Consider the following 24,565-nt stretch of genomic DNA (forward strand, 5'->3'; position numbering starts at 1 on the left):
AGAGAGTCAAAACAAGCCCTCTCCCCCGCCCCCTCCGGGGCTCTGAGGTCTCTGCCTTGTGTAATAATATGATGCCCCTGGATGAGGTGCCAGAGGCAGGGATTGAACCTGGGACACCTGGATCAGAAAGGCTCTTTCCTCCCTCAGCTTACAGCCAGAATCAAATTCATAAACGTCGCTGTGCTCCAGACATTACTGGAAGTCAGAGAGGCACCAGTGACTTGTGTTACACCTGCATTACACACAAACAGGACAAATGCATGGGAGGATCTAAGTTCAATTGCCTCCAGCCACATGTCCACATCCCCAGCACAATGGCAAATATCAGCAACACAACAGATGCTTTTTGGCCTCTTTAGTGGCTTTCCCAGCATAAAATCTGATGCCTAGTGTGAAATATTTCCTCCTCCCTAGAGGTTGGTTGGGGATAGTATGAAGAAGCTTGTACTGCTGTTTCCTGGGCCTGTCCATATTCCATGGACAAATATAGGACTTCAGAGCTGGCAGTCTGGTACTTTTCTTCAGTGTTTATTTCTACTTTAAAAATACAGGGATATGGAAGAGTTAAAAAAAAAAAAAGAAGAAGCAAAGTTTATTTAAATGTGCCAGGAAAAATGAGTAAATCCAAGTAAGTATAATCTAATTCTGCTACCTTCATGTAACTGTTAACTTATGTGGGGTCTAAATTGAAGATAAAATTTGGCCCTCAGACATTTTCTTTTTCTGTGTTCCCTCTTTTCCCTTGGTCTCCCACTGTATTTTCAAATATCTCTCTGGGCTCTGCACCTTTTGTCATCCAATTGGTTTCTCAGCAACTGAGTTCTCTCTTTTTCTTATTTCCCCTCTGAATTCTTTTCCCCCAGGAACCTCTGTTTTTCTCTCTGGATCTTTTGCTCCTCCCTCTGTTGTCTGACCTGCTCAGCTGCTATTTCAAACTGTCATGGAATGAACTTTCAGACCCCAACAGTCCAGCTGCTTCTTTTTAAAGGGGCAACACCTGAAATACACCCTTGTTCGATGCCCATTCAGTGTTGTTTGACCAGCAGGTGAGGAGGAACATGTTACCTATTGTTAGAGAGAGGTGTATGGCCCCACCTACCTTGGCAACTGTAAATTACATGAATTACATCCAGCAGCTGGATTCACCCTGCGGGAAAGCAGGTAGTCTTGCACCTGTCCTCCCCCACGATTTAGTTGTCATTTGTGGTCTGGGCTCCCTGGGTCTTGCTGGTGGATGCTGCTGAGGTGATGTCCTGAACCTGCATGTTCTATGCTCTCACCCTAGCCAGTGTCCTCACTTTCTGGGTATTTCTGGCCTACTATTTGTGAGGAAGGTGCAGCTTCTTTCCACCAGGGAAAACCTTCTCCCTTGTGTTCACACTGGCAGAATCTAGCCCATCGGCACACACTTTAAACTTGCTTGAGGCCAGACCAGGTAATACCAAGGACTAGCTGGCTGGTTTGGACAAGGTCAAAGGCTGTTAAAATAGCTGTATTGTCCTTTGGTTGGAGCACCTGTATGAGACCCTAATGTAGCTAAAATTCAGTAGTTTTTGCCATTGCATGGTGTGCTGGACACTTTGTAAATGCAAAGGGGCCAGTCCCTCCCCATCCTTATTCAGGCATTTCAGCGGGTATTTTGTGAACAGCCACTGGCCCCTGCAGCCACTATGCTAGAGCTCAGCTGTGCACCATTTGGAGGAGAGATGATGTTCTCTGGTGGTGGGGGAGACAGAAGAAGGGAGTGGATGAGTGTGAGAAACAGCCACTCTACAAGTCGTGTTTCACCTCCCTGAGAGCAGTGTAAAATAGTGCTACTGCCATGAGCAAGAGTAAGTCCTTGTCTGTCCTCCTCATTGTAGATGGCTCCCATTACCGTAGCATCTGAGCACCTCACACTCTTCAATGTATTTACCCTGAAACCACCTGTAGGGCAGGGTAGGGGTAGGGCAGTCCTATTTTCCCCCATTTCACAGATGGGAATCTGAGGCACAGAGACTCTAAGAATCACACAGGACATCTGTGGGAAGCAGGGAATTTAATACAGGCTTGCCGAGCCCTAAACTAGTGCCCTAATCACTGCGCCATCCTTCCTCTTCCAGAGTTTTTAGACACCGTGGTGATATACTGATGAAGGAAATAGGATTTAAGGCCAGTCCACGTCTCTATCCTTCACTCTCTGCCTGCAGGTTCACGTGTTCCAACTAGTCCTGCCATCAGTGCTTTACCAGTCGTAACTAATTACGACATCTTGGTGAGGTAGGTATTATTGTCATTTTACAGATGGAGATACGGTGGCAGAGAGGAGTTTGGTGACTTTATCCAAGATTACACCATAAACCACTAGCAAAGCTGGAATAAGAATTCAGGAGTTCTTGGTTCTCACCACTAGCATATGTTACCTCACCACTGGCTTCAAGGTCCAAAGAAAAGATGGTACAGGAATGTCATAATCCCTGATTTAGAAATGGTACATGAGGGTAACCAAATGTTCCAAGTAACCCCCTGGCATCCAATCTGCATCAGGTTTAGCCATAAATATTTTCTAAATGGAGAAGCCACCAGCCATAAGGTCTTCTCATTCCCCTGGAACTATGCCATTCCCTGGATGTCCTCATAGGTATGTTATGCCAATGTCTTTTGGCTTTCTCAAAGACAATCATGTTTTGGTTAGAATTCAGTTAATATATGGAGAATTGTTATATTGTGGGAGTTAAAAGAAGTTTAATAAAATCTGAGTGGACTGGATAGCTCAAGGGATTTGTGATGGATTACAGAATCGTTCACCTATAGCAGTTGACCCATTTAAGTCAATGAAAGTTTGTAATTGACTTCAGTATGCATAGAATCTAGCCTATAGATCACAAGTTTGAATGCAGCATGGGTCAATAGTGACTGAAAATTGCTGTTAAGGGGCCCTGGGTAAAAGTTTTAAATGCCTAAGTAATTTAGGGTCCTAAATCCTATTTACTTTCAGTTATTTGTATGGCTCCTTCTAGCTTGCCAAACCAACTATAAACTACATCAATTACACTAACTTTCAATGGGATTAAGGCTCCCAAAACAGAGGCACTTTTGAAAATTTTAACCCTTATATGACATGAGATAAGTGATTCTCAGCTATGTTTGTTTCATCGCACCCTAAAGTGTGGTATGTGCTTCACAGACTTACAATTAGACAGTTTCCTGTCCTGAAGATCTTTAAATTTAATCAGTCAAAAAGGCAAAGGATGGAAGAGGAGATAGAAATATACAAGCAAGTGACTGAGGTGATATTGGGCACAACTCTTGTTAGGTCTACAATATTTTTTCTCCCTCCAGAACTATCTGCTTCCAGTTTCTACATATAGGGATTAATTCATTCATCCACCAATACATACCTTCCATAGGTGGGGTAAAACATCGCAACTCTTTAAAAGTGCACAACAGTTGTGATATATATTTTGTAACTAATTATTTTATTTGGATTTAGTCTGTTGGCCTTTTTGCAAAAGCATATACCTTGAAGCTGGTGTCCTGGCCAAAATTTCCAATTTGGGTAGTTACCATTAGCCTTCAGATATTCCTACTGCATTCTTCTATACTTACTGTCCTAAACTGCTATGTGCAGTTAAACGGCTACCACCTTACACCACAGAGGTGGCCATACCTCCATGGTGAGAGAAATGATTGTGACATATACAGTTTGTGTAGTGATTTGAAATCCTTTGAGTTGAAAGATGCTATATAAAGGTAAGATGATAATGTAATAGGCAGCAGTAGATGAAATGCAAAGAAACCAAAGATTCATTTCTATATAAATATGGTTTGTAAAATATGATGGGGAAAATATTAACTTTAGACAAAAGGTTTGATCACTTTATATTAAGTTTCCATTTCTAATAGTGTGTAAAGGGTTAATAAATGATTAATGCATATTTTAAAGTTTTGTACCAACATGAGTAGTGTGTGGGTGTGCATTAGATGGTTTTATACATATCAGTCAAAGGTGTTATAGAGGATATCTCCAAAAGAGGTAGGGAAGAGCTTAGAAGAGTGAAATAATTTAAATACCTAGGATCAATGGTTGCTGACAATGATGCCTTCCTTAGAGATGCCCGGCCTTGTACTAAAGCTGCTTGGTGAAAATGACTTGAGCTGATTCCAGTTCTGTGTGACAAAAATATGCCAATAAAGTTAAAAAAAGATAGAACGTATAAAACTGTAATTCGACCCATCTTAATATATGGAACAGAGACTCGGCCAGCCACAAAAGCAATCAATATGTTCTTCTCAGTTGAAATGGTCAAATGGTTGGCCACTCCATGATAGAAAACAAAATGAGGTTTGTAAGAGGCCAAATGCAGGTTGCTCCAACTGAAGGCAAGTTGAGGGAAGATAGGCTATGTTGGTATGGTCACATCCAGCAGAAACCCAAGAGCTGTATTGGTTGGATGGCTTTTGCAACATTTGTGGATAGAAGACAACCAAGGGGGAGACCAATGACTTAGTAGATGGACCAGATATAAATCAACCTCAGAGAGACCAATCTGGATGACAGTCTGGCATACAATCATAAATTTTGTAAGAAGGCTATAAAAGTCGCCAACTCCAGATAGGGAAGGAGAAAGAGTCAAAGGGTGTAAGCTGTGATTATAAGCAATCTATTGACCTGCTGGTCTCTCCGTATCAATTTATAGCAATTGATTAATCATTTAAGACCCATGTATAACCTACTTATTAATTGAACCATAATATAAAGGGTAACCAAAGGTTTTCTTAAACAGAAGAAAAATGTATTGACCATTGACAGTAATTTAGGTGGACATATTTACATTGCTATCCTGGTCTGCTGAACATGTAGCCACAGAGGCTAGCATAGCCTACTGGTGAGTGTGTGTTACAGATCTCCCGCTGTGCCTGATCCACAGAGGATATAAATCATTGCAACTAGCAGCTATAAAAAATATAGACTATAGCTCAAGCTGTAGTCGCTCATGTTTTCTGTATCGGAGTCCCTGGTAAAATCCACTATCTGTTGGCTAAGACAGTGGCTATCATACTAGCACTGCTGGGAAAAGGGCTTTTGGGATCCAGATAATAAATATTATTTAATTTCATAGTTTGATTTAGAAGAACATGAGCAAGTTTTTTCTACAAAATGAGGAGCAGTATTGTTACCATCCCAAACTGGTAAGTGAACCACTTTGTAACCAACACTACTGTCTACTGGAGCATTAAAATTCAAGCACTACAAGCCTACTGCTGTGAGTCCTATTCCCCCTGTGCAAGCGTTGACATCATGAATATCATCATCACTGTTGGTAGTAAGTGGCCTCTTTGTTGGCATTTTTAGCATAGGCTCCAAGTCCTGAGGGCTTATTTCATTGCTACTTCAGAGGTGTTCCTTCAGCTGTAAGACAGGGTTTGGGCAATGGAGGTAGCTCACACTGCCACTGCCCATGATATTCCTCTTCTGTGGATATTTGTCTAACCTGCTCTTAAAAATCTCCAATTAGGGAATTCCACACCTCCCTCAGCAATTTGTTCCAATGCTTAACTGTAGTTCTGAGGTTCAAACCCTGCTGATCCCACCCCTGATGTGGATGTTATTGTGGGTCATTACACACCCATAAGGAGGCAGTTAGTAGTTTCTTATGTGTGATGTTTGTATGTATTGTTATGGGTTCATTCTGTCCAGCAGAGGGAAGTGGGGAGCAATTTTTTCTGAAATGCCGTTTTCAGTGAGTTTAATAGCAATTATATCCTGGAATAAAATGGAGGTGGCACTTCTAACCCAGACATCCCACTTTACCCCTGTACAGGCAAAGTACTTTGTGCCACTGACCGATGCTAAATTTCAGGACTATATCAATGGCCGCAAGAGATGTGCCAAACTTATGTGCAGATCTTCAGAGTTCAATCAAGACAAGACAACACTGATAGTGACTAATAATCCCCTTCCTGACCTGAATTCCAGTCAAAGAAAGGACACCCCCATGAAGTTTTTCTGCAAAGAGCACTTAAGAAGGGTAAAACATTTCACTGCTAATTTTTAAACTGGGAAAGGACATGGCCCTTGTAATGCTGAGATTTACAGAGGTCCAGGGTTGCACCTTTGAGTTATGAGGAAGTAATATCCAATGATTAGAGCAGAGGATGAGTAGTCAGGGCTCTTGGGATCTAGTCTTACCAATACCACTAATTCCTGATGTGACTTTGGGCAAGTCACTTAATCTAATGTGCCTCATTTTCTCCATCTGTAAAATAGAGATATTGATACGTAGCTAAACATATCTAGATACTTATATGGTTCCCATCACCACAGAATCTGAGTGCTTCCCAAAAGTTAAGTGGTATGACAATATCCCCCATAACTCTTTCCCTTCTCCACCTCTAGGAGTAAAAAAGTATACTGTGTGTGTATTTGCAAACACTCAGGTTCCAAGCACTTTTTCTCTCCCACCATATCTATGCTTGTTTTTATTTGCTGTTCATGAATATTGGCATGACCAGGTTTTTGTTCATGTACAAGTCCTGCCTGTTTGCATACAGTCTTCCAATCAGGGAGCAGAAACACCACCATGTGATGTAGGTGAGCAGTCAAATACCACAATAGCAAATAGTCTAAGTGACCAGTTTGTGAACAAGACACAGGTTCAAATGTTTGCATGAACTGGTCATGGAGAGCAAATGAGTAAAACTGGTCATTTGTTTGGAGAGCATTGAGGCCCAGATCCTCAAAAGATACTTAGGTGCCTAACTCCTTTTGATTTCAATAGACATTAAATGCCTAAATACCTTTGAGGACTGGGCCTGAGATCCTTGTGTGAAAGGCACAGCAAAGTGCCAGAAATTATTAATTGGGCATGTGGTGTTAGACTGCAATGTGGACAAGGAGTTGGAAGGAAATATCCTCAGTTTTGTCACGAGGATCACAATATTTGATGTTTTTCTTAATGCCCCAGCTCCTCAATTTGTACAATTACATGATAATCTCAACTTTCATATTTCAAAACATAAGTTTCAAGTCCTCATAGATGCAAATTAAAACCTTAGAAACATGCAGCAAGTGTATCCCATAGGCTCAGAAACCAGAAGTCAGATTAAAGAGAATTTGACATTTATTTTTAAATCTCATGATTTTTGGCAACCTGACTTATTTTTGAGGTTGGCGTTAGCAATACACTATCTTTGTCTTTATAAGAATTCAGCCTCTTTTGCTCTCCACCAGTGCTCTCCATTCACTGTATTTGCTTTTACTTCCTCTGAGAGATTCCTGCTTATCCAAGCCTTCTCTTCCCTGGGTCATGACTTTCTTAAGTTCTCCTTGCTGACTGCAAAGTATTTGCCTTTCCTCTTAGGGGCCAATTTTTATGACTCCCCTTGCAACCTACATGTAGGCAGATCTGATTTCTTTTCCATTTCTCCCAAAGGGGATCGATGCCAGGAGTCAGCTTCATTTACCCCCGCTGAAGACACAACAGCTGACTGAAGCAGGCATAAATTTTGATGAGGGAAAAGTTGGGAAATCACTCCAGTTCAGGTGAAGTCAGTGCCCCATTTCTTTGCTCGCTGGTCCTTATCAGTCCAGTGACATGGTATCACATGTTGGAGTGCAATCCAGACTAGTGAGAGTTTGTCTCTCCACCAGCCCTGTTCCCCTATCTGCTTTAAAATGCTCTGCTGCTGTAGCTCACTAGTCTGGATGCTCCCCACCAGAATACAAGCATGTGCTAAGTGTCTGAGACAAGCAGCCACGGTTCATTAATTTGGATCCCATCAGCATGCTTATTACACTACAGCCACATGCTGGTCTCTGCCTACTACTAGCCAAGTGAACCTGTGGCGTAGCCAGGTGGAAAAAACAGGGGTAGCGGAGATTAAAAAGGGCGTCACCCCCTGGTACTCACCCAGCGGCGCTCCGGGTCTTCAGCAGCACTTTGGCGTTGGGTCCTTCACTCGCTCTGGTCTTTGGCACTGAAGGACAGCCCCCCCTCCCCCCGCCACCGCAATGCTGCTGAAGACCGGAGAGAGTACTGCCGAAGTACTGCTGAAGACCCGGAGCACTGCTGGGTGAGTACCAGGGGATGGGGCCTTTTTTTTTTTTTTAATCTCCACTCCCCCTGACCCACCACCAAAGACCCGGAGCGCCGCCGGGTGAGTAAAAATTTAAAAGGCGCCAAAGAATTAAAAAGGCACCAGTTCTCCTCAGTGGGGGAGCAGCCGCTGCCCCACTCCCCCCAGCTACGCTACTGAAGTGAACCCTACACCCACCCACCTCCAGTCCTGAATTTACCCTGAAGTGTCCACACCTCTCCTCAACTACTCAAAGAAATAATACCATTTGTTTGCTCCTTTAAGGAGACTATACCCAGCAGCTTGCCACATTAACTGGAGTTAACAATCACTTCAATTCAAACACAGTACTGGGTGTGGGGGGGTTAAATTTATTTTAATCTATTAAGGACAGGACATAGGTTGAATGATGCCAAATAAAAGAACTAAAAGTGAAAACCTGCATCTAATACAATCTAGCAAGGTACGGTCTTTGTTTAAAATGGTTTTGCTCATCACTTACTCTTGGTCCACCGTGGCTGACTATCCTTCAGTCAGGACCTTCCACAGAAGTACGAGGTGCTGATTTCCCTTGTCGTCTTAAGTGAAAAAACTTAGAAGTTCACTGCCCCTCTCTTTATAGTCCAGTAAAGCTTTGAAAAGCATCTCCTAAAGTTCATGAGACCCTGTTTCAAGAACCAGGAAGGCTTCCTCGGGGTGTGGTCTCCATCCCCCAGTGATAGCTAAATCATTACGTCTTCCCTTTGTTAGCTTGATGGCTTTGTTTACCTTGTATGTAAATGTGCCTTCAATGTGTCTGCCTGATGCCCAGGCTGGTTAGCCAAGCAAATACACAATTCTTTATGATCTAGACATACTGACTCCCAAACCACCTCATGAGCTTTAATGGTTCTATTTACTGCCTATGTAAATTGTAATTCTATTGTTACTGGTCACATGGCTTCATTTGTATTCAAGACCTGGACAGTCCTGTTTCTACTGTCTTCAAATACAGACTTTAAAACACAAAATCAGAGAACATCCATAACTCCATATGTAGCATAGTCACACATATCCCACAATGATATTATTGACCAATGTGGTGTTAGTTTTCAAATGATACCTCACAAGGCACAGGTTGTACCAATATCATTGCAGTAGTGTGTAGGGTGTGAATACAGAGGTGCTTAGGGTCAAACATGGATCTTCTTAGACTGAAGAGTTACTTTATCTTCTTTGTTCCAGTGACTCATAGGTTGGAGGTGAGCCTGGCACAAGTAGCAAGACTATGAGCTGCCATGGGGGAGGGAGAAAAAGTGTTTTGAAGATGAAATCTGTGTATTAAATTTACTCACCAGTAAAAAATTATTTGCATGACTCAAGGTAGCCAAAGAGAACAATTCTGCACATTCTGCTTTGGCCCTGTTTTGTATGGTTTGTCATTATATCCAAGCTCTGCATTTTATATCAGAGGGGCCTATAGGGTAACATCCAGTCCTTCACACCCTGGGCTAGTGTAGTATTGTTTTCTACAGCACAAATTCTGGTACTTACAATTTCTGTAGCACAAGGCCCTCCCCCAGATGGGTTGTCAACACGGATTCCAGTAGGGACCTTCAACACCACAGGCCCTTGAGCTAAAGGAATAACTCCATTCATAGGTGCCAACTCCGTGGTGCTCCAGGGCTGGAGCACCCACAGGGAAAAATTAGTGGGTGCTCTGCACCCACCGGCAACCAAGCTTCCCCCACCCCACGCCCCACCTCCTCCCTGAGAGCGTGCGTCCCAGCTCCTCCGCCTATCTCTCAGCGCTTCCTGCCTTGCCGCTGCTGGGAGGTGTTTGGCGGCATGCTGGGAGGGAGGGGGAGAAGCAGGGATGTGGCATGCTCAGGGGAGGAGGCAGGGAGAGGTGGGGCCAGGGCAGGGATTTGGGGAAGGAGTCAGAATAGGGGCATGGAGCGGGTGGAGTTGGGGTGGGGACTTTGGGGAAGGGGTTGGAATGGGGGCAGGGCAAGGGCGGGAGTGGGCGAGGCAGGGGTGGAGGGGGGGGGGTCGAGCACCCACCGGCTGGAGCAGAAGTTGGTGCCTATGATTCCATTGGCTGGCAGCAGTAGTAGGTTGCTACCCCTTAATGCATTAAAGGAATTTTGCTTTGGGTTATGCTTCATCTTAAAGCAGCAGTCCCCAAAATTTGAGGATTGGACCCCCTTTTACTCCTGTCCACGCCCCTCCCCAGAGCTGGCATTGGGGCCGTGGCTCAGGGGGAGGACACAGTCAGGGGTCATGGGGCCGAGGCTGGGGCTGCAGCTGGAGGTGGGTCTGGGACCGGGAGTGGGACAGAGGCTGAAGGTGGGGATGTGAGCAGAGCCACAGCTGGGCTGTGGTGGGTGCCAGAAGCCAGGCATGTGGCCAGGTGCAGCTCCTCTCCTGGTCCTGCCCCCAGCCTCCACCCCGGGCTGGGAATGGAGCTGCGGCCAAGGCTGCGGGCTGTTGCTGGGCCGGGAGCGGAGCCGCACTGACACTGGGGATGGGACAGGTGCAGGGCCAGGAGCTGGAGGCGCAGGTGGTGGCGGGATGGGAGCAGAGCTGGGGGAGGGAAGGGCTGGGTGGCGCTCCCTCCCCGCCTCAGTGAGGGCTGGCCCAGGCCCTGCCATGCCCCCCTCAAAGGTTTCTCCCCACCCCCTTAGAGGGCCTTGCCCCACACTCAGTGGACCTCTGTCTTAAAGCAATATCATTTACTGAGCCATGCAGTGTTTGGGCTTGCTACAGAGATCTTCAAGCATAAATTGGTGCAGCCCTTCTGAGTAAGTTTTTCCATTCCAAACTGCAGGTTTTCCACAGACAATGATTTCAAGACTGAAGGACAGTTTTCCAAAAGCTATGCTGAGAGGCGATTGCTAAAGCTATATCCCCATCTCCACTTTCAAGCTTTCCCTAGACTAGGTAAGAAGTTACCACACGTGCCCCCACTCAGAATTGCTACTTGGCTAGTATTGAGCTTACTCACACAGACTGAGCATGCTCAGTAGCATCTGCTGAAGCCACTGTCCTCCCTCCCCCTATTTGTAGGTACGGGTCATGTCTGGGTGGGAGGAGAGGGAAGTATGATAGATGCCCCCACCACCCAACCCTCCTCTGTTAAAAAGGAGGAAGAGATTACTGAATCATAACAGTAGGGTGATGCACTTGGCTTCCACAGAAACACAACCAGAGCTGAGTACCTGTGTACAGGATTTGTTCTTGGTGTTTACATTTTTCATAGGAGAAATTTATGGAGCTGATGTATCTAAGAACTGCTCTTGTTCTGGGTTTGTCCACAGTCCAGAAAGTAAACTGCCATGAGAAGAGCAGCCCTTGTGCTATCTCGGCCCTCTAAATAGTTCCTCAGATATTTAAAAAGCCAATACAAAATGTCAGCACCAATGCCTGTGCATATGCGAGCCCCCTAGTAAGCATGTTACACAGGCTCACTTTTCCCCTTCCTTCCCTTAAATGTACAGTGTTTGATAAGCTGCATCGCTCTTCAGCCATGTGAGAAGTAGTCCAGTATATTATGTATTGCAGTAATGTCAATTTATTTGCAACATCAAGCTGATATGGCTGATTCCTCCTGAAGATGCCACTTCCCTCCCAGATCAGTTGCCACTCCTCCAACCTTCAAATAGTACTGCTCCCCAGAGGTTTTCCTTCCTTACCTATATCAAATTACTGTCCAAGTCAGCGGATGGGGAAGTTTTGGGCCTTGTAGCCTCCCTTGGCAAGTAAGTAGGCCCCTTGTCTCCATCTCACACCCGCCCTCCTCTGATTCTCCCCTCCTCAAATCCCAAACCCCTTATCTCAAAGCTCCCACTAGGTACCATTTGATCTCCCCAAGCTCAGATCCCAACCTAAGTTCCTCAGAAGCACAAACCCATGCACCTAATAACCAGAACTCTTACCAAGAAAGACCCCAAGGCCTACAACTTCCCCATCAACTGAAATATTGTCTAGGTGAAACACCAGCAGGGCTGTCTTCTTGACAATCCTCCTTCTGAAGGCAGCTGACCAGCAGGAATCCCTCTGCTGAGCAGGGGGTCCTCTAGGCATATAAGCTTAATGGGCTTCCCCTCTCCCATGCCGTGGTGGCAAGTTTTCAGAGGTCAGCAAATCAGTAGGATTCTTCTCTGTAGCAGTTGGTGTTTGGAGACTCACTAACAGGGTCCCATGCACTAGAGCAGTGTTTCCTCAACAACTGGTTTTTCGACCAGTGCTGGTCCTCGAGATCTCCCTGTTGCAGTTTAGGGGGGCAACAAGCCAGTCCCTGGTATCAAAAAGGTTGAGAAACACTGCCCTAGGGCACTTTGTGCCCTATTCCATCAGAGCAGAAGGGAGCAGTGGGCAGTTCTTTGGGATTCTGCCCTAGCCTGAGAGGAGAGGACAGTCACTAAAGGACCGAGTTACTCAAAGGGAGGAGATAGAGGGGCGTGATGATTTGCGGGTTCTGTCTGTACAACTTAGGACTTCCGTGATACAGCAATTTTCATAGTAAAAACTTCATATCATCCAGAATACCTCTAGCTGAATGTGGAAGCCACCTGGCAGGGATGTGTCATATCTTTGTCAGACCAGGGACGATGGTGGAACTCAATGACTGCCTTGTCAGGGTGCAGCACTGTGGGACAATGGGCTAGCTGGGGGTTTGGACAGTGGAAATAATAAAGAGAAGAATGAAGAAACACAGGTGCAGAGCAGTTTATAAAAAGAGTCTTTGGGGAGAAGACTCCTGGAGAGATACATAGGAAGTTCTGGGCAGGAAGAAGGAAGGTGCTGGAGTGGCCAAGGTCAGAGGTAGTGAGCTATGGGGAGAAGACATGTGCTGGAGCTGAGGGGGCCACCCAGGGTCCTGACAGCTCGGACTCCCATCCCAAAGAATTCTCTGTAGTGGTGAGGAAACTGAGGCAGGGCATGGTTTATTATTTTTGTATAGATCTCTGTATTTCTCATGCAATTAAAGAGCAATAGGGTTTTACAACCCCCTGCAAAGCAGCTGTGTGTGTTAAGCATTAAACCTATCCCATGCCTCCTTGAAGTAACCCAGAGAGCTCACATCTTTGACTGGAGGTTTTTAAGAGGGGGCCAGAAAGCAGATCTGTGCCCTGAGAGGGTCCCCAGAGCTCTGAGGCCCTGGCAGTGCCTGGGCCCCATTTAGACTCTATGGGCTTAAAACACCTGGGGATTCAACAACTAGATCCCCTCTCAGCAGTCTGGTTAGTGATCAAGAGGGAGTGCTCTACTGGAGCTGTGACAAGGAGCTGCACCCAGTGCCATGCTGCCAGGATCAACCCCTTCAGAGCCTTCACAGGGGACGAACTGCTACAAGAGGCCACAGCATGATGTGCCAAGATCCTAAACCGAGAGTTGGATCATCCTTCCTCTCTGACTAGTGCCCAGGCCACTGGGAGACCCAAGTTCAGGTCCCTAGCAAATTACTTAGTTGCTCTGTGCCTCAATTCCCCATAGGTTGTGAGGATAAATACACTGAAGACTGAAAGGCACTCATATTTTAATGGGGGTCATATAAGTACCTAAGATAGATGGAATAGTAGAAAAGAGACTTGAACACTCACTGGTAGCATGGGAACGTGGCCAAAAACAGTTGTATGCTACTTTGATGCTAGCTCTGTGTGTTACCTAGCCTTGCCAAGTTCAACTCACCCACTCTGAATTTGTTTCTTTGAACCAAGGAAAGAACACCTTTGTTCCCACTGCCTTCCCCAGACAGCACAGTAGAAGGTGGGAAGTAGAGTTTGAACTTGGGCTGGTAAATGCTGATTAGAATTTTGCGAGGCTCGTATAAATGTATGTTCCCAAACATTATTGGTTGGTATATTTAAGCAACTCCGGTTAGTCTGTGTACAGCAAGCTCTTGACTCCTGTTGTAACCTACTCCTTCTGAGGTTTATTTGAGGGGAGGAGGAGAGGGATTAAAAAGGTATTTACCTCTGAATAATTTGGAGAAGAGAGGAGCCACTCTGTATATCAGCCTTTCCTGTGCTCTGTCTCCCTCTGAAACACCCTGTGCTTTGTTGTAGCTACAGAGGATGTGCAATCCCTTCCAAGAAAGGATAGCAAGCCCACAAGAGAAACAAGCTGCCAGTGGGAACCATTAACTCTTTCCTCCCTTTTTGAGGCAAAGCCCACTGTCAATGCACCAGGGAAAAACGGCTTCCGGTGTGGGAAAGTCTCGCAGTGGGTAGTAAACAGTTCTTTTGTAGATAGTTCCAAATAAAGCTTTCCATTGAGTCACTGCTATTTGGATGAATGCAGCCATCAGACCACTAAACGTTCTGGAGCCCAAAAAGCTCAGCTGGCCCCTGCAAAGACACTTTTAACAGAGGTTGCATGATTTGGGGTTTACTGTGGAGAATGATGCTTCAGTGAACGTTTGGGGGACCAAGAACAAGGGTCGTTAACAAAATATTAGTTGTTGGGCTATGAACATTGCCTTACAAGGGGACACTGTCAGCTCCATCTTTAGCGTTATGGCAGCAGTCAGCCATTAGGATTACACTGAATTCTTTAGCCAAGTGAACTCCCATGCCTGGCAGAGCTCCCAATAGCATCTCACATTCTTTATAAGAAAGAGCACCTACCCCAGAGCACTTATTCTGGTTCCAGTTTCATAAAATAGCTCTAGTCCTCCAAGGCTTTGCTTGTGGATGGGGAGAAGTACATCAAAAAGCAGCAACACTGGGAGTTAACACATTTCCCCCCCATTTACAGATGAGATCTTAACATAAATACCTACATGGGGAACAAAAGTTTGAGCAGGGGGCAATCTAGCAGCCAAAGATAGAAAATCCAATGCATGTTTGATGTTGAAGCTAGTTAAATTCAGCCTAGGAAGACAATTTAAAAAAAAATAACCCTGATTGTTTAACCATTGAAACAATTTTCATGGGGGTGTTTTGGATTCTCCATTGGTGGAAACTTAAATCAAGACTGGCAGTTTTTCTAAATTATATGGTCTAGATCAATGGGAATTAGTTCAAGAACATCCTTTGTCACGTGTTACGCAGGAAGTTAGACTAGATCACAATGATCCCTTCTGGCCTTGGAATCTATGAATGTGAGAGTTTGAATAATACCCCTCACTTCTTCCCCCTGCCCTCCCACCCCCAAAACACAGTATGGAAATACTACATTTGATTCAAGAATTTTGAAAGCATTACATCTTTTCCAATGGTAAATTGCAAGAAGATACAAGGCTTAAGATGTCTTACAGACCGCATGATTAACTTTAGTCATAACACAGGGAAGGCCTGCTGTAGATTAGAGGTTTGACAAGATCTTAGTGTCTTAACTGACTCCACCAAGAGCATGCTGTTGGGAAGGTGGGATGGGTTGTTGGGTTAAAGAGTGAACAACAAGAGGCCAAACAGTGAACTCCTCAGGAGAAGTAAGCTGTGTTAAGCAGACACTGTTAGTATGTCATTCTCCTGTGTATGCAGTGTAGCTGTAGCTGTGTCGGAACCAGGATATTAGAGAGACAAGGTGGGTGAGGTCATATCTTTTATTGACCTAACGTCTGTTGGTGAGAGAGACAAGCTCTCGAGTCACACAGAGCTCTTCTTCGGATCTGAGAAAGATACTCAGAGCATCTGTCCCATCTTGCATTTAGCTGTGATGCTTGGAGTACCTTTCCCAAACCTGAAAGAAGAGCTGAACTTTAGCCAGGTCTCCCACAGCTACATCACTGGTAGTTGATAACAACCTTAAACTCATTTGGGCACCAGTCCACAAACTAGTTGGACCTCCTGGTTTTGATGGTTGATATATAGCTGCATTCACATCCTTGGGCACCTGGTACAGCAGACAGAAAGGCAGAAAGCCATGTATTTGCTTTGACGAGGGTCACATTTCACCATCTGGTTGGAGAACTCAAAGCAAGCGTTGGTGATTTCAGGCACTGAGAGCTGCTCATTCTAAGCTTTTTCTGCCAAAATTATGGGCACATAGGTAGTGATGGAGAAGTGCATCCAGGGATAAGGTACCAAGTTAATTTGGAATTCAGCAAGATCCACATTCAAAGGACCATCAAACCTCAGGGAAGCAGTGATGGACGACACTATCTGGGCTATTAGCCTGTTCAAGTTAGGGTAGGAGGGACACTTGATATTGAGGTTATGGTTGCAGATAGTGTAAATGGCCCTATGAAAGAACAGTCAGAATGCTCCAGCATGATATGGTAGGTTAGAATGGAATTGTAAGTTCTCCCACTGCAGTGGAGACCTGTAGGCAGGATACACCAAGAACTCCATGTTGGATTTCTTACCAAAGTCTACTGAGAGTTGTTCCATCAGGAGGAATGTGAATCCAGAGCCGGTGCCACCTTCAAAGCTGTGGAAGACTAGGAACCCTTGAATGCCCCTAGGTTTCCACGTGGCTTTATCCAAAGTACTGGCAAGAGAGAAGCCCTCTTTCTGGGCAGCAATGAAAGGTCTTAGTCTGTCATTTAAGGCCTCTTCAATTCCTTTCTCATCCATAGTCACTAGATGCATAGGAAATGCCTAGAAGCATTTACTGCTTTCAAAGCACAGGCCTTGCAAGTGACAGTTCATGGGAGAATGCTCCTGGGTCTATGCCCTTTAAATAGAAGATTTATTGGGATTGTAAAATTCACTTTTTAGTTTTAAGATGTGTTCATGAATGTCACCCCCATTCACGCCAGCGTTTTCAATCAGCATAAATTAAACATCAACCTCGAGTCAGCAATTGTTAGCTAATAACCGATATGGTGCCAACATGCAGCTATGTATAATCATTTGCAGGACTGGGGTCACAGTTAAGCGGAAGTCTTTAAGAATGCAGACTAGGAAAAGAAAAGGTGTCTCAGCACCTTAGCTAACACCTCATAAAATCCTAGTGTTAACAACACAGTAGCATCTTAACACATAGCAAGTCAACATAAACATTAACTTGTTGGCCGGTCAAATGTCAAGTGTTGGCCGGCCACTAGTGTTAACCTGAACCAGATAATACATGTTAGAACTAAAATTGTTTTGTCCACACTAGGTTTCCACCACAAGCTAATCATCAATCCATGTGATAGTCAACATGTGGTAAAACACCACACTTTTTCCCTAGTGAAGACAAAGCCCCAAATTAGTCAGACATCAAGTAGGTCTTATTAGTACACCATGCCAATACCTCCCTTGGTTGCACCAAATCCACAAAGTTATTTAGGCTTCTATAGCATGGCTGATACACCCCCATCACCCCATGGAGGAGGAAAGGTGCATCACAGCCCCACAGTCGAGTTGAAAGGGCTGCCCCACATCTTGGGCAGCACAGCTTTGTAGCCTTAGTCCTTAATATGATCCTTGCTCTCAGGGCAGTGCGACCCAATGGCCAGAGTCATACTATAGCCCTCATTCTCAGGGCAGTGCAACCTAGCGGCCAGAGTCCATAATACTGGTGAGTGGGGCCACTACCCAGGGGTGGATGGTGGCCAGAATAGGGGGGGACTCGGGCCCACCCTCTCCACTAGGTCCCAACCCAGGGACCTATCGGTGGCAGGGTTGCCCACCACCAGCTTGGTGGGGCTCCAACCAAAACACACTGAGCCTTGGTCTGGTTCTGTAACCATTTCCCCCCAATACTTCCCACCCAAGTCTCTGGGGTTCTCCATCTCTGGGATTCTCCAGCCTCTCCGCGACGTCCCGTGCCGTGCGTCAGGGTCCATCTCCGACAGCCTAGCTTCGGCATCTTGGGGTGCAGGTACTCCTCCCTCAGGTACTAGCAACACACCTCCTTCCTCACAGGTAGTCAGCCCAGACTGAGCTGTGTGTAGATTAGTGAGTGACTGATGGTTTCAGTGAGGCTGTGTGCATCCAGGGTGTAAAGCACTTTGGGTCTCTTCCCATCTAGCAATATAGAATAGCAGTTATCCCCAATATTCAGGATTAATTCTTCAACCGTTAATTGGGGAAACTACTCACTATTTTCTAAGCATTATGAAATTTTCAAAAAAATCTTTAAACAAAACTTTTGTTAAAGTTGCTGATCATTTTTATATGCATCTTTCCAGCGAGGGTTGCCAAGCCTCTGGGATTATCCTGGTGTCTCCAGGAATTAAAGATTAAGCTTTAATAATAATAATGTCATCTGATGAAACCTCCAGGAATTCATCCAGTCAAAGTTGGCAGCCCTATTTCCAGCCTCTGGTGGGGCTGCCGCTCCAAAGCAAAGATAATGGGGAGAGAAGGAGGGTTATGGGGAGAAGCTTGTCCTAAAGGGCCCACCTTGATTATCATACACATTGTAAGGAGAGTGATCACTTTACATAAGCTATTACCAGCAGGAGAGTGGGGTGGGTGGCGAGAAAACCTTTTGTAGTGATTAACACCCATTTTTTCATGATTTGTGTGTATAAAAACATCTTCTGTATTTTCCACAGTATGCATCCGATGAAGTGAGCTGTAGCTCACGAAAGCTTATGCTCAAATAAATTGGTTAGTCTCTAAGGTGCCACAAGTACTCCTTTTCTTTTTGTGAATACAGACTAACAGGGCTGTTACTCTGAAACCTGTCCTAAATATGGGCTCTGTCCCTTTAAATGGGAACTCCCCCGCCCCCGCTTTCTGGCTGAACTTTGTGACTTTGTCCTTACCCATAACTATTTCACATTTGGGGACAATGTATACCTTCAGATCAGCGGCACTGCTATGGGTACCCGCATGGCCCCACAGTATGCCAACATTTTTATGGCTGATTTAGAACAACGCTTCCTCAGCTCTCGTCCCCTAAAGCCCCTACTCTACTTGCGCTATATTGATGACATCTTCATCATCTGGACCCATGGAAAAGAAGCCCTTGAGGAATTCCACCATGATTTCAACAATTTCCACCCCACCACCAACCTCAGCCTGGTCCAGTCCACACAAGAGATCCACTTCCTGGACACTACAGTGCTAATAAACAATGGCCACATAAACACCACCCTATACCGGAAACCTACTGACCGCTATTCCTACCTGCATGCCTCCAGCTTTCACCCTGACCACACCACACGATCCATCGTCTACAGCCAAGCTCTGCGATACAACCGCATTTGCTCCAACCCCTCAGACAGAGACAAACACCTACAAGATCTCTGTCAAGCTTTCTTACAACTACAATACCCACCTGCAGAAGTAAAGAAACAGATTGATAGAGCCAGAAGAGTTCCCAGAAGTTACCTACTACAGGACAGGCCTAACAAAGAAAATAACAGAACGCCACTAGCGGTCACCTTCAGCCCCCAACTAAAACCCCTCCAACGCATTATTAAGGATCTACAACCTATCCTAAAGGATGACCCAACACTCTCACAAATCTTGGGAGACAGGCCAGTCCTTGCCTACAGACAGCCCCGCAACCTGAAGCAAATACTCACCAACAACCACATACCACACAACAGAACCACTAACCCAGGAACTTATCCTTGCAACAAAGCCCGTTGCCAATTGTGCCCACATATCTATTCAGGGGACACCATCACAGGGCCTAATAACATCAGCCACACTATCAGAGGCTCATTCACCTGCACATCCACCAATGTGATATATGCCATCATGTGCCAGCAATGCCCCTCTGCCATGTACATTGGTCAAACTGGACAGTCTCTACGTAAAAGAATAAATGGACACAAATCAGATGTCAAGAATTATAACATTCATAAACCAGTCAGAGAACACTTCAATCTCTCTGGTCACGCAATCACAGACATGAAGGTCGCTATCTTAAAACAAAAAAACTTCAAATCCAGACTCCAGCGAGAAACTGCTGAATTGGAATTCATTTGCAAATTGGATACTATTAATTTAGGCTTAAATAGAGACTGGGAGTGGCTAAGTCATTATGCAAGGTAGCCTGTTTCCTCTTGTTTTTTCCTACCCCCCCCCGATGTTCTGGTTTAACTTGGATTTAAACTTGGAGAGTGGTCAGTTTAGATGAGCTATTATCAGCAGGAGAGTGAGTTTGTGTGTGTATGGGGGTGGGGGGGATGTGAGAAAACCTGGATCTGTGCAGGAAATAGCCCGACTTGATTATGTAAAGAGTTGTCACTTTGGATGGGCTAGCACCAGCAGGAGAGTGAATTTGTGTGGGGGGGTGGAGGGTGAGAAAACCTGGATTTGTGCTGGAAATGGCCCACCTGTTGATCACTTTAGATAAGCTATTACCAGCAGGACAGTGGGGTGGGAGGAGGTATTGTTTCATATTCTCTGTGTGTATATAAAGTCTGCTGCAGTTTCCACGGTATACATCTGATGAAGTGAGCTGTAGCTCACGAAAGCTCATGCTCAAATAAATTGGTTAGTCTCTAAGGTGCCACAAGTACTCCTTTTCTTTCTGAGACACCCAGAGAGCGAAGGGGGCGTGTCCCGGACATGGTTGGTTGCGGCCAGCCTGGGAGGGGGCGTGGAACAAGGCGTCAGGCGAGGGGGCGTGGCTCCATGGTGACTGGCCGCTCCGCGGGCCAGTCATGTGGCGCGTTGCCGGGTTTGGAGGCGGGCCTTCCGGCGGGCGCTCCTTCCCGGCTCCGGCGGCTGCTCACGGCTCTGAGGGAGGCGAGCGCGCGGGCCCGGTATGATTAAGAAGTTCGACAAGAAGGACGAGGAGACCGGTACGGGGGAGGGGCCGCGGCCTGGGGGGGGAGGGGGCGCGTGTCCAGCCGGCGGCGGCTGAGAGGCCCGCCCGGCTCCGCTCCCGCCGCCCCTTCCCCGCTCCCGGCGGGCTCGGCCGGGTCCTCCTGGAGCGCCCGCGGGGGGCGGCAAACCGGGACCCGGCGCCTCAGCTGCCCCCGTGGGCGGCCCGCACGGGGGCCTAACTAGCTCTGCCGGGCTCCGTGGCGCGGCCACGGGGAGGGCGGGTCTTTCCCCCCGCCCCGGGCGCGCTGCCGGGGAGGCCACGGCGGTTAACGCGCCGGGCGGGGCCGCGGGGCCGCCGCCGCCGCGGGTTTGGCTCAGGCCGCTAATCCGGAGTGCGCTGGGTGGCTGCGTGGTGCCCGGTTTATCCCCCTCTCCCCGGGCTTCGCAGGACAGTGGTTTCGGAGGGCGTTTTTCCCAACCCGAGCCCCGCCCCCCGGGGCCGGAGCCCGCTGAGCGCGCACCGTGACCCCGGGTGTCTGCGGAGCCCCCCAGGGGGCTGCCTGGTGCAGGCTGCTGATCCCCGGGTAAGGCCGGCCTGTCGGCGGGCAGGGTCGAACCTGGGACTTCCGGGGCTTGGTGCAGGAGCCTCCACCGCATGAGCGAAAAGCCACCTGGCTGTTAGCTAAGGCTGTGGAGCAGACTCATTAATCTCTCTCTCTCTAAGTGGTTTGGGTGCCACTAGATGGGACAGAGCATCACATCCCTGCAGACACCAGGGCAGCCAGGAGCAGCAGCTGGGCACCGCTGGGATGGGCCGCTGCTGCTCCCTGCCCCCCAGCCTCCACCCAGGAGGCTGTTGTGGCCCTGGAAAAATCCCCTGGTGTCCAGTGCAGCCACTGTGGCCGCATGTGAGAAACGCTACAATACCATGTGTGGAACAGGCTGGTGGCAGCTGGGATGTTCTCCATAGCCAAAGAGAAATATGAACCAGTAGGGCTCATTTCTAGTGAGGTGTGCTGTCAAATTAATGCTGCTAAACAACCCAATGCTTTTGGAGTTCCTAAGCCTGGGACGACCGGATGCTGGGGACTGGAAACGGTGGGAAATAATTGCCCTGTTCTGTTCATTCCCTCTGAAGCATCTGGCGCTGGCCACTGATGGAAGACAGGATGCTGGGCTAGCTGTACCAATGGTCAGACCCAATATGGCCATTCTTACGTCCTAACCCATCAGTGTGTTGGGCTGGAGGAACTGTGCTGTTTAAACTGTTTCATAGTGAATTTAAAATACCATTCATTGTTCCGAATAAAGCTGTTGTCACATTCATGGTTTGGTCTCACTTCTACTGGGCAGGTATGCAGTGTAGTTGTAGCTGTGTCGGTCCCGAGATATTAGAGAGATAAGGTAAGAGACGCAAGCTTTTGAGCCACACACAGCTCTTCTTTGGGTCTGGGAAAGGTATTCAGTGTCACATCTGTTCCACCTTGTATTTAGCTGTGACACTGGGAGTATCTTTCCCAGACCTGAAGAAGAGCTCTATGTGGCTCAAAAACTTGTCTATCTCACCAGCAGAAAAGGATCCAATAAATGATATTCTTGTCCACTTTGTCTCTCTGCTGCGCAGGGGTCAACATCATAAAAATAAAACATAGCAAGAGTGGCAACTGCAGTCAGTCTTGGTGGCAGCCCCTCAGCGGTGAGGCCAAGAAGGAAATGAGTTTGGGGCCCAAATTACCTTGTCCATCTATTACCACACTCGCTGTAGTAATTAAAGTACGCTGTCTATTCTGTGCTCATTACCATGGTAACTTGCATATGCTACACAGATCATTCAGTTGGTGGTGTAAAATTCTTTGTGGTCTAGTAGACATGTAGACAATTATGCTAGGGATTGGAAAATAAATCTACTCACATGTGGGAAGCTTTCATGGGTGGCTAGGGGGAGCTAAGCCAGGAGTTTTTTCAGAATTTAAATTTAGCAAATTCTTCTAGACCCTCTAGTTTTTAAGATAATCTTCCAACAGGGAACTGTCATTTCCTAAGTCTGCATACACCGTTCCATTGCCACTTTTGTTCCTCTGAGCTTTGCCGACAAACAGAAGAGTAGAATTAACAAGACTGCACAATTTTACTTCTGCTCTTCATAACCCTTTATACAGCAATGAAACTGTCGAGAGTCTTATCAGTTGCCTGCTACCCTTGGTGTCAAGTATCATGTCTACACTGCAGTTAGACACCTGCAGCTGGCCCCTGCCAGCTGACTTGGGCTCAGGCTAAGGGGCTGTTTAATTGCTATGTAGCCATTTGGGCTCGGGCTGGAGCCCAGGCTCTAGGACCCTGGGAGGTGGGAGGGTCCCAGAGCTTAGGCTGCAGCCTAAGTCACAATGGGTATATCTATAGTGCACTTAAAAACCCACACCCGGCCAGCTGGCTCGGGCTTGGGTTTACTGGGGCTGCAGGGCTGTTTCATTGCAGTGTAGACTTCCAGGCTCAGGTCTGGGACCTTCCCACCTCACAGCCTGAGCCCAGAAGTCTACAGTGCAGTGAAACAGCTCTGCAACCTGAGCCCCACAAGCCCAAGTCAGCTGGCATGGGCCAGCTGCAGGTTTTTGATTGCAGTGTAGACATACCCAATGTCTACACCGCAGTTAAACAGCCCCTTAGCCCAAGTCCTGGAAGCCTGAGTCAGCAGGCACAGGCCAACCATGGGTATCTAATTGCAGTGTAGACATACCCTTAGTAGCTGTAGAGCACAGTTAATCAATTATCTTTTGTCAAGGTCCAAATTTCTTGGTCAAGGTCCAGACTCCAGCGAAAATAATACAAAAATAACAATAATAATGATGATAAATAGAAAAAAGATTTTGGAGTCTGTTCAAAAGCATCTGACGGTCTGGATTTGGCCCACGGTCCTCCTAGTGACTACCCCTGCTGTGGAGGCAGGAACTGGGATTATTAGCTAGAGAAGATGATCTAAAAGTCAGAGGTTAAGAGTGCCTATAAGCAGTATTCAGGGACAAGCACCCATGGTAGAAACGCAAGCACCTTTACCCTTCCTAGAGCTGGAGGTGACACTAGGGCTGGATTTTTCAATCAGATCGTTGTCCTTTGATCTTGCTGCTGGAGTTCCTCTTCCAATTTTTCATACCTACCTGTGGCTGGTAGGTTTAGTCTTCTGGTCAGTAGGTATCTGGTAACTTTTCAAGGACTAGGCATGTGCTATGGAATGTAACTTTTAATTTTCTAAGGGCAGGCTTATTTTTTTATCATGCCCTATATTAATGTTTTGCTAAAGCTGCCCAGTGTTAGTGATTATTCCAGGTGTGGCCAAACCAAGGCGCATGAGCTCTTTTACAGTTGAAGTGTGGCTTGCAGAGCCCCCCACTATTCTCCAACTACCAGACTTGGGGAGAGGGAACTTGGGGCTTCTGCCCTGTGGTGGGGCTAGAGGCTTCTGCCTTGTGGGGAGTAGGGTCTTGGGGCTTTAGCTCCGTGCCCCAGCAGGAGCCCCCCTGTAGGGCAGATTGTGCCTGTCTTTTGGCTCTCGAACTTCTGAAGATTTTCGTATGTGGCTCAGAGGGTCAGTAAGTTTGGCCACCCCTGGATTATAGCATGTGTAGTGGCAGTGCTATTTTGGCAGGTTACAAGTTTGTGTGAGTGAGGGGCAATGTATCAACCAATATGTGAGTGTTTCCAATGGCAAGAAGCAGCCTTATCCTAAGGTATTCCCTCCTTGTTACATCTAAGGCACATAAAGCAGTTGGGGTGGGAAGAAAGGGAGCTAGCAGCCTCACTTGGCGCTGATGCTGTGATAACTTCACCAGTTGGCTAGCTGGAGACACTGTATTGAAAAATTTCAGAGTAACAGCCGTGTTAGTCTGTATTTGCAAAAAGAAGAGGAGTACTTGTGACACCTT

The 24,565-nt window shown here is 46.6% G+C and overlaps 2 protein-coding genes and 1 pseudogene across 3 annotated transcripts in view; 2 read left to right on the forward strand and 1 right to left on the reverse strand.

Moving 5' to 3' along the window:
• The first annotated feature begins 1,822 nt into the window (after positions 1-1,822).
• On the forward strand, positions 1,823-14,305 carry TSGA13 (testis specific 13). The gene is made up of 7 exons (XM_048850289.2): positions 1,823-1,832; positions 2,190-2,254; positions 5,805-6,011; positions 7,416-7,525; positions 10,152-10,154; positions 10,868-10,980; positions 14,109-14,305. The coding sequence occupies exons 1-7, from the start codon at positions 1,823-1,825 to the stop codon at positions 14,303-14,305; spliced, it is 705 nt and encodes a 234-aa protein (XP_048706246.2).
• Positions 14,306-15,769: 1,464 nt separating this feature from the next.
• Positions 15,770-16,562, reverse strand: LOC125636750 (tubulin alpha-3 chain-like; annotated as a pseudogene).
• A 3,993-nt stretch (positions 16,563-20,555) lies between these two features.
• Positions 20,556-24,565, forward strand: part of COPG2 (coat protein complex I subunit gamma 2) — a 37,537-nt gene continuing 33,527 nt past the window's right edge. For both annotated transcript variants that reach the window (XM_048836728.2, XM_048836729.2), the window contains exon 1: positions 20,556-20,683. In XM_048836728.2, the coding sequence (XP_048692685.1) occupies positions 20,647-20,683 (37 nt within the window). In that variant the 5' untranslated portion in view covers positions 20,556-20,646. The remainder of the gene's footprint in view (positions 20,684-24,565) is intronic.

Source organism: Caretta caretta, chromosome 1 (assembly GCF_965140235.1).
Source record: "Caretta caretta isolate rCarCar2 chromosome 1, rCarCar1.hap1, whole genome shotgun sequence".
Taxonomy (NCBI): Eukaryota; Metazoa; Chordata; order Testudines; family Cheloniidae; genus Caretta; species Caretta caretta.

Coding starts and splice junctions, on each gene's coding strand:
- TSGA13 (XM_048850289.2), top strand. Junction 6,012..7,415: donor GCAAAGAGCACTTAAGAAGG/GTAAAACATTTC, acceptor TTTCTCCCAAAG/GGGATCGATGCCAGGAGTCA. Junction 10,981..14,108: donor TCAAGCTTTCCCTAGACTAG/GTAAGAAGTTAC, acceptor GCTTTGTTGTAG/CTACAGAGGATGTGCAATCC.